The sequence below is a fragment of the Rhinopithecus roxellana genome, chromosome 13 (assembly GCF_007565055.1).
Source record: "Rhinopithecus roxellana isolate Shanxi Qingling chromosome 13, ASM756505v1, whole genome shotgun sequence".
NCBI lineage: Eukaryota > Metazoa > Chordata > Mammalia > Primates > Cercopithecidae > Rhinopithecus > Rhinopithecus roxellana.
In genome coordinates, this window is record NC_044561.1 from 51,339,098 (window position 1) to 51,353,557 (window position 14,460).

Consider the following 14,460-nt stretch of genomic DNA (forward strand, 5'->3'; position numbering starts at 1 on the left):
ATTCATAGCACACTAATATAGAGGTAAAATTTAGCTTATTTGGTATAAAATCATACAAGGAAGCATTGCTAAATATAAAATGGTACTTGGTTTTCTTTGATCTATATTTATATAATATGTTATTGGTATGTTTTCCAAGGTTATAGGAGACTGACAATTCTGATATGTCTTAGTGTACATTATCAGTAATAATTGTTATGTTAAACTTATTGTGTGCCACAGAGGTAACAGCTATCCTTGTTAATTGTGTCTTTACCTATGGCTCCCCTAACATTTTTCTCATCCATACAATTGTTGTCTTATTTTGGCGCTCCTTAAAAGGTGGTTTTATGATCAGCTATAAAGGTCTAACAGGTGCTCTTGAATGCAGGTTTCTGATAACTTTGGAAATTGTAACATCAGAATGGAAGAAAAACATTCAGAACTCTTGAAAAGCTAAAATTTTCATTAATATCAAGCGGGACAGGAATTAACTGCTTGAACTAAACTAATAGGAGGCCGGAGTAATCTTGATGTTTCGCTTAAAATATTGCTAACCTTTCGTTTTGTTTTTCAAAGTTAAAGAAACTTTTCTTTGGAGATACTGACAGCTTTTAACAATATAGTATGCGCCCATGAACAAAATTTGGAGCATACTTGTTTCTCTCTACCTGATTTTCTCCAGAATTTGGAAACTATCTGTGAGTATTCTTTTTTGAGACAGAGTCTCGCTCTGTTGCCCAGGCTGGAGTGCAGTGGCCGGATCTCCGCTCACTGCAAGCTCCGCCTCCCGGGTTCACGCCATTCTCCTGCCTCAGCCTCCCGAGTAGCTGGGACTACCGGCGCCTGCCACCTCGCCCGGCTAGTTTTTTGTATTTTTTAGTAGAGACGGGGTTTCACCGTGTTAGCCAGGATGGTCTCGATCTCCTGACCTCGTGATCCACCCGTCTCGGCCTCCCAAAGTGCTGGGATTACAGGCTTGAGCCACCACGCCCAGCCGCTGTGAGTATTCTTAAGTTATGGCAATATAGTTATTTGCATAAGTGCGATAAGAATCTGTTTTCTTTTGTAACAGGACACAATTGGAAAAACTGGTTATTTTACCAAGGCTTTGACTGGAATGGTGTGCTTTCCTTTGAGGAATGAAACTTAACTTATGAAGCCAATAAAGCCCTTGGAAACTGGCCTCATATTCTGTGTACAAAGTTCCTGTACAGGGTTTCTGATCTGTGGCAAGTAAAGAATGTCACTTTCTAGCAGGCCAGGAACCCCAAGTTATCTTGGGACGTCAAGAAGAGAGAAATTCGCCAACTCATAGGTATTTGATGGTACAAATCCATGAGTGGGCTTGGCTTTAAAAAGCTCTCACCTCAGATTCCCTCTACAGAACAAAGTTCCATCAAAGCTAATTTAAAAGGCCTATGTAACAAATAATTATTCTTGCTGCACTGTATGCAAATAATTAAGCCAAGTATAATAAAGCAAACCAGGCCTACCATGATTTGTCTTTTAATAAAAACGGGAAACTGGAGAAAGAAAATTATGTTTCAAAAACTATAGCACACCTGTCATTGAATTCTAGTATTGCCTAATGTTTTTCAATTTTTGTTATTTTCTTCATTTTAAATTAAATTCTAATTGTTCTGGCTACAAGATTCCAAAATAAGCTGTGCTTTCTTAAAGCCCTAGAAGCTGAAAACTAGATGTTTCAGCAGATGCTGCCTCTAAGTCCCCCAACCATGACAGGAGAAAATCTCTTCACTGCTGGTGCTGACAACTAATAACTAAGGGTTCCCGGAATCCTTCCCACCAAGTCTAGTGAGTCCATGGAACCCAGGGTAATTAAGAGGGTATCTGTTACAGGAATCAACTCCTAAATACATCACAGGCAAGTCAAAGGCTGGAAAGCTAAGGAAGCAACCTGAGAGCCCAAAAAAAAAGCTTAAATATTAATGTAAATAAATAGGAAATCTTACGCTGAAAATCATAAAAGATAAGTAACTAGGCTGGGTGTGGTGGCTCACGCCTGTAATCCCAGCACTATGGGAGGCCGAAGCAGGCAGATCACAAGGTCAGGAGTTCGAGACCAGCCTGGCCAATATGGTGAAATCCCATCTCTACTAAAAATACAAAAATTAGCCAGATGTGGTGGTGTGCACCTGTAGTCCCAGCTACTTGGGAGGCTGAGGCAGGAGAATCACTTAAACTCAGGAGGTGGAGGTTGCAGTGAGCCAAGACTGCACCATTGCATTGCAGTCTGGGTGACAAGAGCAAAGCTCCATCTAAAAAAAAAAAAGAAAAAAGAAAAAAGATAAGTAATCAAGAACTACTCACCTTACTGCATCTCATCCCTACCTCACCAAATAGTTTTTGTCATTCCTATCTCTCCTTTTAAGTCGTGTGAAAACTTTTTAATGGAAATTATTTACTATACCACCCTTGTGGAAATTGCTTTACTCTACTATTTGCAGTAGGACTATATACTGTAGCACTCTCAGGGTGGAATATCGGACAGAAAATCTCAATTACTGTAGCATTTTGATTGATGATTATTAAGGAAAGGGCTTAATGCTTGGTTTGGGAACAAAATCGTAGCATGGGTCATTCCATTCCTGGGCCCTCTTCTAATAATACGCCTGGGACTAATGTTCTTACCCTGCCTAATTAACCTTTTTCAAAGATTTTTAACTGACAGGATCATGGCCATTTCACAAACAACTACCCAAAAACATCTATAGACGGCATTGCTCCTGCAGTCAACCCAAGACCAGAAAACTCTCTGTACCCTCATCAGCAGGAAGTAGCCGGAAAGCAAATGCTGTCCCTCCTCCTTTTTATAACTATAGGGTCTGGATTGACAGAGCAGGAGCATCGTCATCTTGGAAAAGCCCCTCATTCTAAAGTTCACCTTAATAAAAAACCACCCAAATCCAAAGGGCATCAGCCGAATGACTAAGGTCAGCATGACCATAAATCACAAGTAACATCTCCAACCAGGAACGTTCCAAACTCCTTCCTGACCAGAGACATGCTAGCCCCTAGATAAAGCCCCCTCCAGGCCGGGAAGATGCTGGCCCCGAGATAACCCACCTCCAAGCCAGAAAGATGTCTGCCTCAAGATAACCTCCCCTCCTCCCCTTATGGCGGGATTCCAACCCCGCCATAAACTTGTCCACACACATAAACATTCCAAGCTGTGATAAGCCCCCTCACCCTAAAACCAATATATACTCTTAGTCAGTAAGAGAAAGGGCTCCTGACCAAAATAGGCCATCTAAAGTAAACCTGTCTCTAACTGCCAACGTATTTTTGTTTCTTTCCTCTTTCTCTAACTCTTACACAAAAGGTTTTTTTGTGTGTAACTACAGCTTTGATTAGACAAGAGACCGATTTCAACAACTTTCTCCCGATAAGAAGATCGTGGACTATGGAATGGACTGGTTCTGGTTTACAGAGGCTGTGTACTTGCGTGCCTTGATGTCCTGAAAGACTTTTGACAGATAGGACCTAATCGTAATACACTTAAATGTCAAGTCACCATCCCAAACTGAATATACATGAGTCTTATGTTATATGCATGTTTCTTCAATATGCATGTATCAGGTCCACCTTCATGAATATTCATAGCCCCTCATGTAACCTGTTGAATGTGTAAGTTTAGCCAACCTGTGCAGTCTAAAGCTCCTGCCTCCAAGCCTCCCCCTTCAAAGTGCCCGTCTCTGAGTTGCTGCTGGAGTCAGCTCCCCAGCCTCCAGGATGGCTACCTTGCAGGTTGTACCCCTTTAGAAGAAATAAAGGCTCCATCTCCTTTTCTAACTTTATACATTGTGAGTTGCTTTTGTTTTTCTTTCTAAAAAATAAAAATAAAAAATACACACACACAGTTCAAGACTATGGCTAGGATGACCCTAACACCTAGTATGACTCTAGTCCCTTACTGAAAATGTTTAAGCTGCCAAAAAAAATGGTATTTGTAATAACCAACTTCTGACAATAGGTCCCTGACTGCCCTTTCTTAAAGCATTTACTGAAAAATGGCTTATAGCTGTGAATTCTTCCTCTGACCCTTTGAGATGTATGTCCCACTCAGGAGTGTTTTTTTGGCCGGGTGAGGTGGCTCACGCCTGTAATCCCAGCACTTTGGGAGGCCAAGGTGGGCAGATCACCTGAAGTCGGGAGTTCGAGCCCAGCCTGGCCGACATGGTGAAACCCTTTCTCTACTAAATATACAAAAAGTTAGCCAGGTGTGGTAGCATATGCTTGTAGTCCCAGCCACTCGAGAGGCTGAGGCAGGAGAATCTCTTGAACCTGGGAGGCAGAGGTTGCAGTGAGCCAAGATTGCACCACTGCACTCCAGCCTGAGAGACAAGTGAGAAATTCCGTCTCAAAAAAGAAAAAAGAAAAAATGTCTTTCTCAGACCTGAAAGCCATTCCTCTGAAATGTAATCATCAGAAATGATAGCGCCCCTGTCTTTCAGTCTTTGTAGTGGGAGAATAGAATCCCAGCTTTGCGAATTGCCAGCTAACAGACACAGCTGGCCTAGCATTTCCACTGAGCAATCCTTGGTAATTTGTCATTTCCCTAATTCCTCCCACTTCCTGATCCTTCATTCTCCTTTTAAAAGGCACAGTCACCTCTGTACAAATGAAAGTTCATTTACACTGGACCCTCTTTCTATTACAGTAGTTCATTATTGACTAACATCTGTTCTTACTACCTTAGTGTCTGGCTTTGTCTTTCACAGAATTCAGCAAATTGCTGGAGTTACATAACTACTAAGCACCTAAGCCACAGATTGATTCCAGGTCTCAAAGTCTATGGTCTACCCCTTTAGAAAGGCTTATTGAATATCCTAAACAAACATAAAATGAAAGAGGAACACAGTCAGTGTCAAGCAGAGCTCCGTGAGGATAAATAATCAAAGGAACAACCCGGAGAACCTCACAATTCGTAATTTAAGAATATTACTTTCCAACATCTTTTCTTTTAATCTATACCATGGAACTGTGTTTTAGGGTATTTTGGTTTTCTTTTGTTTTTAGATTCAGGGGGTACATGTGTAGGTTTGTTACATCAGTATATTTTGCCTGATGCTGAGGTTTGGGCATCTAATGATCCCAAGTAGAAAACATAGTACCCAATAGGTCGTTTTTCGATCCTTACCCACTTCCTCCCCCTTTTGGAATCCTCAGTGTTATTGTTCCCTTCTTTGTGTCCCTGTGTACTCAAATGTTTAGCTCCCACTTATAAGTGAGAACTTGCATTATTTGGTTGTCTGTTTCTGCGTTAATTCACCTAGCACAATAGCCTCCAGCTGCATCCATGTTGCTGCAAAGGAAATGATTCCATTCTTTTTTGTGACTGTGGGAACTGTGTTCTTTAATTGCTTTAAACTAGTGCGTAGTAGTGCTCATTTGGGCAGCACATATACTAAAACTGGAATGATACAGACAAGATTAGCATGGTGCCTGTAGAAGGATGACATGCAAATTCATGAAGCGTTCTATTAAAAAAAAAAAAAAAGGTGGGTAGTAGAGATATGAATTCATTCCACAGGTTAATTGGTACTATAAAATTCTTGATCTATATAGCACCAGTATAGTCTCAGACTTTTGATTCTCACAACTAAGGCATGTCTTCCAACTTAGCCAATAGCAGTAATAGCAGAGATCTGGAAACTTCATCTTTAAATTTCTGTTTTATTTCTTAAATTGTTCAGAATCCAGACAAGGTGCTACATACTGGAGGCTCCTCACATACAGCACCAGAATCAAGACCCAGATGTAACAGAGAAAACAATACAAAATCATCCAAGTAGAGCTTAATTCACAGGCTTTAAATTGTGCTTTTCAAAAACAAATTTTCAAAAAGTTTCCCATAGTCAAACCCATCAGACATTTATGATTCTTCCCCTATTTTTATGCTTATAAAATAAAGTATTTTCCCCTATTGAAAATAAAAATGTTACTTTTGTTTTCTTTTCGTTGTTTTATGGATTCATTTATAAATCACTGTTTCTCTCTCTCCAGAAATTATTTAGTGTATGTTGTAAGGGATCTTTTTTCTTTCCAATCACTATGCCCTTTCCCCAGTGCCAATTTTGGAATAATTATTTCCCTCACTAGTTGTTAAGGCCACCTTTATCATACAGTAAATTCTTGTTAATACATATTTTATATATTTTTCGGAGCATTCTGCCCAATGTGCCTGTCAATTCTTATGTTGGTACCAGTCCTAAAAAAATAAACAAATCAGACTCAAACTCATGATTCATGGCCCTCATAGGATTTGCCCTTTGAAACAGCAGGACCCTCACCCTGTCCAAAGTTCCCTGTACACCATGTGCAATTGCTGACTGGCCCTCTTAATAAATTTAATCCATCCCACTCTTAACACTGACTCACACCAGCTACAGAAGACAGTAGCTGATGAAGTGGAGAGAACCCAGCCAATGACAGACCCAACCCCACACCCTGGGATAGGAAAGAAAATCCAAAACAGAGCTCTGAATTATCCTGAGTGGAAAAAAGCAAAACAAAACAAAACGAAAGACTACAAAACTGTATGACTCCATCTATGTAACATTTTTGAAACAACAAACTTGTAGAAATGGTGAACAGATTAGTGGGTGCCATGAAATAGAGTTGGTTTGGGGAGTAACAGGTATGTTTGGTGATAAAAGTGCAACAGGAGGGTTCTTGGTGCTAATGGAAACATACTCATTTAATTGTAATGGTGGATACACAAACCAACATTTGATTAAATTATATAGGACTAAATACATATATGAAGTACACATCAAACTGGGGAAATCTGAGTATGATTGGTGGACTGCTTTGTTGTCAATATCTTCATTGTGATGCTGTACTATACTTCTGCAATATGTTACTATTGAGTGAAACTGAGTAAAGAGTAAGGAATCTCTGTATTATTTCTTACGACTGCATATGAATCTATAATTAGCTCAACAAAAATTTCAGTTGAAAAAAAGCAAAGGTCTTTCCTTGATTACTAACTTGCTTTAAAGTAACTGATTGGAATCCTACCTTGAAATTGCAATGTAATTGCAATCTATTTAAAGCAGTGCTGTTCAACAGACCTTTCTGCAGGGATGGAAATATCCTAAATCTATACTGCCCAATACAGTGACCACTAACACATGCAAATATTGAGCACTGGAGATGTGGCTAGTGCAACTAAAAAACTGAATTACAAATATTGCTTAATTTGAATTTATGTTTAAATGACCACCTGTGATAGTGGCAACCTATGAGATAGCACAGAAATGAAACTTGACCTTATTCCCGACTCCCTTGTAAGTAGGAAGAACACTCATTTTGAAACCATGCAATTGTTCCATAGGACGGATGTTTATGGTCCTTTTTTTTTTTTTTTTTTTTTTTTTTGAGACAGAGTCTCACTCTGTTGCCCAGACTGGAGTGCAGTGGCAGTAATCTCGGCTCACTGCAACCTCTGCCTCTGGGGTTTAAGCAAGCAAGTCTCTGCTTCAGCCTCCCAAGTAGCTGGGATTATAGGCGCCTGCCACCACACCCAACTAATTTTTGTATTTTTTTTTTTTTTTTTAGTAGAGATGGGGTTTCACCATGTTGGCTAGGCTGGTCTTGAGTTCCTGACCTCATGATCCACCTGCCTCAGCCTCCCAAAGTGCTGGGATTACAGGCGTGAGCCACCGCACCTGGCCTGGTCTCCTTTAAATAAACAAATTGACTCTCCCAGTCTAAAAACTTGAGAAATTTACATTTGTCTTATCTGAGTTCCTTTCTCAGGAAACTAGCCATCAGACCTCCCAGGTAGCACCTAGGAACTGAAACTTATCAGATCACCACATCTGGACAATCAGATGCCAGACCCCTCACCTGCAACAATTTCCTAACTGATGCCTGTTGATCCACTCCTCATCTCTCCCCAAATCCTGCTGTTTTTGCACATGCAGCATTTCTTCCCTGCTATATCCTAATTTTAATCAGTTGACAAGATGGATTTGAGACTGATCTCCCCCCATAGGCTGTAGCACCCAAATAATGCCTTCTTCCCTGACAATAATAGGGTCTCAGTGATAGGCTTTCCGTGCTGTGAACCACCGGACCTAGACTGAACCCCTGGCATTTCTCTGTTTCCCACCACTGAACTAAGTTATAAACTCTCAGGATCTCTGTTTCTTCATTTTAAGATGGGGATTAAAAAGTACATCCTGGGCCGGGCGCGGTGGCTCAAGCCTGTAATCCCAGCACTTTGGGAGGCCGAGACGGGCGGATTATGAGGTCAGGAGATCGAGACCATCCTGGCTAACACTGTGAAACCCCGTCTCTACTAAAAAATACAAAAAACTAGCCGGGCGACGTGGCGGGCGCCTGTAGTCCCAGCTACTCGGGAAGCTGAGGCAGGAGAATGGCGTGAACCCGGGAGGCGGAGCTTGCAGTGAGCTGAGATCCGGCCACTGCACTCCAGCCCGGGAGAAAGAGCGAGACTACGTCTCAAAAAAAAAAAAAAAAAAGTACATCCTGGAGTGTTATTTTCAGTGTAAAATATGGCTGTGAAACTTCCTACACCTATGCACAGGTAAACTGATGGCCCTGCAAATGCCCAGAGAAGTAACCTTGTAAAGATTGAGTGAATGTTTCCCACCATTATTGGAAAATCTGGCTAAGTCAGTAGCTTTGTTTTCATATACTTAGCGGGGAAATCAACAAAAACGTGATGCCCTGTCATTTCCTTCCAGTTTCTTCTGCAACTCTAGCTCCAAAGACTGCAGTTCCTGCAGTATATATACATATATATAATTTTTTTTTTTTTTTACAACACCAGGAAAAAAAAAAAACATGCAAATGTACTATTTCTTCAAACACAACTAGGAATGATTGAACAGCTGGGGGAATAGGAAGAAAACCCCTCAGAAAACCAAGGACAAGCAGTGGCACATGGCCACTACAAATGGTTCTTCACTGCCATGTGGGCAGCCGGCAGCCAGCAGCTAGAGTCCGGCCTCGCTCTTCAGCCAGCAGGTTCTGCAAAGTCAAGCCAGCTGGCTCTCCGCCCAAGGCCTAGCTCTTCAGCCAGCAGTTTCTGCAAAGTCAGGCCAGCTGGCTCTCCGCCCGCTCTGCACCCCGGCGAAGTTCCGGTGGGGAGGGGGAGGGGTGGTTCCGCCCCGCCCCGCCCCTCCCCGCTAGGGGCGGAGCCTGCGCCTGCGCCTGCGCCTGCGCCTGCGAGCTCAGCGGCCGGGCGTGTTAACCTACGGGTGGGCGCCCCACGCCCGCCAGATTCGCGCAGTCTCTGGGATACACGCCGCTCATTTCCAGGGCCTGAGCCAGGTCTGTTCTTCACGCAGGTGTCCCGCGCGTCCTGTTCAGCCATGAAGTCCGGCATCCGTGTAGCGCTGGTGACTGGAGGCAACAAGGGCATCGGCTTGGCCATCGTGCGCGACTTGTGCCGGCTGTTCTCGGGGGACGTGGTGCTCACGGCGCGGGACGTGGCGCGGGGCCAGGCAGCCGTGCAGCAGCTGCAGGCGGAGGGCCTGAGCCCGCGTTTCCACCAGCTGGACATCGACGACCTGCAGAGCATCCACACCCTGCGCGAGTTCCTGCTCAAGGAGTACGGGGGCCTGGACGTGCTGGTCAACAACGCGGGCATCGCCTTCAAGGGTACGGGGAGGGGACATGTCCTCCCCGACGTGGCCTGCTCCTGTCGAAGAAGCGCTGCACTGGGGCTCCTAGCGGCTGCGGGGTCCAGAAGGGCTCCCTAGGGAGGAGAGGGAGGAGCTGGGAGATGCAGGGAGTGCAGAAACCTTAGAGAAAGGGAGTTTTCCCGTCAAAGGGAACTTTGTGTTTCCCTGGCTCGGACTTTTGGGGATCTCTTTCAGATTTTCTGCAGTTTTTCTGAATTGAGCTTTAAGGCCATTGAATGAATTTTGAACTGATTTTAAAATAAACGATAAATTGCAAAAAGAAAAAATGGTTATGCCAAGATCCAGTGTGTGCGCCCTTCATCCTCTTTCCCCCAATGGTACCATCTTACAAAAATACTAGAACGTTATCAAACCAAGAGATTGGCACAATACTGTAACCAGACACAGCCTTTAGACAGAAGGCACTAATTTTTTATTTTTAGTAGCATTCTATAGAATTTTACCCCGTGGGTACAATGTGTTAACTATGTTCTCTTTTTCTCCTGAAAGTTGCTGATCCCACGCCCTTTCATATTCAAGCGGAAGTGACGATGAAAACAAACTTCTTTGGTACCCGAGATGTGTGCACAGAATTACTCCCTCTAATAAAACCCCAAGGTGAGTCTGATGGGAAACAGCGCACCTTCTCTTTGGCGCTTGACTCTGGCCCCTGCTTGTCTGGGATTTTTCCTACCGGCTCCTGCTTCCTCTTCATGCTGCATGTGCACCGACCTCTGTGCTTTGTCTCCTGCCAGCTGATAGGTGCCATTTTGCCTCAGAACTTTGTCCTCACTTCTCCCACTCCCATGGCCATTCGTCCTCCCCATCCCACTGGTCTTTGCACACCTGGCTGACTCTCTTATCCTTCAGGTCTTAGCTCAAACGTCTCCTGAGAGATGCTCTTTCTTTGCCCCATGCCCCTCCACGTGGGAGTCCATCCTGTACCCTTTCTCTGCTCTTTCAGAGAGATGTTATTCAGGCTGGTGGAGCCTTTACTACCACCAGTTCATTAGGCCCTTCTAATACCTGTCACCTGTCTGGAACAATCCTTAAGCTCCCGACCACAGAGTTGTCTTGCTGCCTTTCTGTCTCTTCCTGATGCCTTTCCCCACAATCTAAGATATTTCCAGAAGATCCCTGTCCTTTTCCCCAAGTTGTCTGGGACACAGAGCCCACCACCTACCCACCAGGATCGTGCAGGTCACCATGCCCCACCCCTCATAATCACTAGGTCCTAGGAGTTGTGCCCACTGAGTTCCTCCTGAATCCATCTCTCCGGCTTTACAGCAGGCCCTCACCTGTCCCTCTGGACAATTGCAAACCCTCACAAGGCACCTCTGGTCTTGAGTCTTTTCCTTTCCCAGCATCCTGCATGCGGTCTGCATGGTCATGCCGCTCCCAAAAATCCTTCAGGAGGAAAGTCCAAGCCCTTAGCATGGTACACAGAGATGTCCATAATCTGCCGCTGCTTAACTCCGGGCCCATTTTAACTCCCCTTCGACGTGCTCAAGGTGCTGGATATGACTATCACATTTCTTTGGTTGTAAACTGCTGTGATGGTTACCCTAAGTAATGGGACAGGAGATGAACCCACCCATTAAATAAAGCAGCAATAAGCAGCTACTTTTAGAAAAATTTAAATGTGTGGCTTCGAGTTGGGTACTTGCATATATGGGTTATTCTCAGCTTTTATCCTGTTTCCCTGTCCTGTCATCCTATTAACTTGTGCTACTTCTAAGGCTCTGGTTCACCAGGACCTCAAAGGGCAGCTCTTCCAAATCTCACCTGACTCTACTCAGCCAAAATTTGAAGGCAGGAATGAAGTTCCACCACACTTGCTATGCATATTCCTCTTAAACTCATACTGTCTCTCATACAAAAATTTTCTGCTTCAAAATCTCTGCAAATTTGGCATTCACCTTTCTACAGGATTGTTGCACACCTTTCTACATAATGCTTTGTGGTGTATCTTAGGGAGAGTGGTGAACATATCTAGCACCATGAGTCTCAGAGCCCTTAAAAGCTGCAGCCCAGAGCTGCAGCAGAAGTTCCGCAGTGAGACCATCACCGAGGAGGAGCTGGTGGGGCTCATGAACAAGTTTGTGGAGGATACCAAGAAGGGAGTGCACCAGAAGGAGGGCTGGCCCAGCAGCGCCTACGGAGTGACGAAGATTGGCGTCACCGTTCTCTCCAGGATCCACGCCAGGAAACTGAGTGAGCAGAGGAAAGGGGACAAGATCCTCCTGAATGCCTGCTGCCCCGGGTGGGTGAGAACGGACATGGCAGGACCCAATGCCACCAAGAGCCCAGAAGAAGGAGCAGAGACCCCTGTGTACTTGGCCCTTTTGCCCCTGGATGCTGAGGGTCCCCACGGACAATTTGTTACAGAGAAGAGAGTTGAACAGTGGTGAGCTGGGTTCACAGCTCCATCCATGGGCCCCATTTTGTACCCTGTCCTGAGTTAGTCTAAAGGGCACTTACAAAGTCATAAATATCCTTATATAAGAAAAAAAAAGATCTCTTATCAATTAGTACTCACTAATACACTACTAATTGAGCAGCCTACACACTCAGTTGACTACCTAAATCTGTCAGGTCTTTTGTGATTTCCTCTGATGCAGGGAGAGGAAAAATTGTAATTGATGAAAATAATGAATGAAAATCAACAGATGAATAAATGGTTCTTTATAAGTGTCCATTTGTACAGATTGTTTAGATACTAAATAATCTTTGTCTCAAGTACAATCAACCTAAAAGGTCAAGGGAAGGGACAGTACAACTCGGTGAGCAAACTCAGAGAGTAAATAAAGAGCCAGTTAGTCTTTTCAATGTTGTAGGTCAAACAGTGCTTTGGAACTCCCCCTATCCACGTTGTGTAACACAAGCTGACAGCATGTGAGCCTGTGAACATAGCTGGCGCTGGCCCTTCCCAGCCTCTAGGAAAACATGGACAGTACCACAAAGGCAAAGGCAGCTGACTTGGTCTCTTTAAAAAGCCAGAGTCGTCGGGGAAGAACAGCTAGTTGCAATGTGTGAAACGTGAGTGTGCACTTGCATGAAATACCGAGCTGATGAGGGACCTGTCAGATCTCCATAGGAATGTTATTTATGTAGAGATGAAGTGTCATGAGGTGTACAACATAAATGTGTTTCAGCAAAGCATATACAGACTGATGACCAGATAAGGCAAATGTGACAAAATGTGCACACTGTTGAACTTTGGTGAGCGTATGGGAATCTGTTATTCTATTCTTGCAACTTTTCTGTTTGTTGAAAGCTTTCAAAACCTGGGGGTTGGGAGTGGACACTCCTAGCTCTGCCCTCTGAGTTCCTGACCTCAAGCAGAATACTGTATCTTTCTTTGTCTCTGTTTCCTCAACTGTCAAATTGGGATGACAGTTACAGGATTATATGTATTGAGATAAAGTGTTGAGAACAAATTAGCTGGGTGTGATGGTGGGCGCTTGTAATCCCAGCTACTCGGGAGGCTGAGGCAGGAGAATCGCTTGAACCCAGGGGGCGGAGGTTGCAGTGAGCCGAGATAGCACCACTGCACTCCAGCCTGGGTGACAGAGCAAGACTTCATCTCAAAAAAAAAAAAAAATAGTGTTGAGAACAGCCCCTGCTGTCATTAGTTCCTGTAAATGGGCCTGACACCGTCCCTGCTGGTAATGAGAAGTGTGTGTTTACTGTTAACACCCAGGAAGTGCCCACGCCATTCTCTTTCTTCCACAGAATCACGCTGTTGTGACCTCTCACACTGCGCCAGTGAGAATTAAGGCTTAGAGAAACAAAAAGCGATCACCATGAAAAGAAGGAGAGACCCCTTATTTTGTCTTCTTTTTTTTAATTCTCCAAACTGCTTCAGAAGAGTACCTTATTTTATTAATTAATTAATTAATTAATTTTTGAGACAGGGTCTCAATCTCAGCTCAGCGCAACTTCTGCCTCCCAGGTTCAAGTGATTCTCCTGCCTCAGCCTCCTGACTAGCTGGGATTACAGGTGCCCACCACCACCCCTGGCTAACTTTTGTATTTTTAGTAGAGACAGGGTTTCACCATATTGGCCAAGCTGGTCTCAAACTCCTGGCCTCAAGTGATCTGCCTGACTCAGCCTCCCAAAGTATTGGGATTACTGACAAGAGCCACCGCCCCCAGCCTAGTCCCTTATGTTAAAAGTGAGGTTTACTTTAACAAGTTTCACCTTTCAGTAGGGCTGTTCATTTCTTCCTAGTTTTTGTAAACAGACACCAGAAAACAACCACATCTACTACAGCAAGACTGGTATTCTCAAGTGCTACTTTAGAAATGTATACCTGTATTGCGAGATCGAGACCACCCTGGCTATTACGGTGAAACCCCGTCTCTACTAAAGAATACAAAAAACTAGCCGGGCGACGAGGTGGGCGCCTGTAGTCCCAGCTACTTGGGAGGCTGAGGCAGGAGAATGGCGTGAACCCGGGAGGTGGAGCTTGCAGTGAGCTGAGATCCCGCCACTGCACTCCAGCCTGGGCGACAGAGCGAGACTCCGCCTCAAAAAAAAAAAAAACAAAAAACAAAAAACGAAATGTATACCTGTATTGCAAAGATATTTTTCCCTTAATACCTTACAAATAACACCTAGCTTCTTTAAGAGATGTAGAGAAAGCATTGTTCCAAATTCAAGTTCCTGCTTACCTCTGGGGGTGAGGGGAGGAGGACCACACGTGGTTCCGTCTTTATTGCTAAGGATTTCTTATGCCAGGTAATAGGTACATGGTGCTAAAATAACATTTTCAGAAAAAAGTAAAATCATGAC

General features: G+C 44.0%; 1 protein-coding gene and 1 non-coding gene across 2 annotated transcripts; both read left to right on the plus strand.

Annotated features, from left to right (window-relative positions):
• Positions 1-5,386: 5,386 nt before the first annotated feature.
• Positions 5,387-5,493, plus strand: LOC115893001. Its single transcript, XR_004052964.1, has one exon. It is a non-coding gene; the product is annotated as a U6 spliceosomal RNA (small nuclear RNA).
• Positions 5,494-9,070: 3,577 nt separating this feature from the next.
• LOC104680046 (carbonyl reductase [NADPH] 1) lies at positions 9,071-12,358 on the plus strand. Its single transcript, XM_010385874.2, has 3 exons — positions 9,071-9,639; positions 10,173-10,280; positions 11,637-12,358. The coding sequence occupies exons 1-3, from the start codon at positions 9,351-9,353 to the stop codon at positions 12,071-12,073; spliced, it is 834 nt and encodes a 277-aa protein (XP_010384176.1). The 5' UTR covers positions 9,071-9,350; the 3' UTR covers positions 12,074-12,358.
• The last annotated feature ends 2,102 nt before the right edge of the window (positions 12,359-14,460 follow it).

Bases quoted from the DNA above. Each gene is read 5' to 3' on its own strand.
- LOC104680046 (XM_010385874.2), top strand. From the start codon at position 9,351: ATGAAGTCCGGCATCCGTGTAGCGCTGGTGACTGGAGGCAACAAGGGC. The intron at 9,640-10,172 runs GTACGGGGAGGG...TTCTCCTGAAAG, and splicing joins CGCGGGCATCGCCTTCAAGG to TTGCTGATCCCACGCCCTTT. The intron at 10,281-11,636 runs GTGAGTCTGATG...GGTGTATCTTAG, and splicing joins CCCTCTAATAAAACCCCAAG to GGAGAGTGGTGAACATATCT.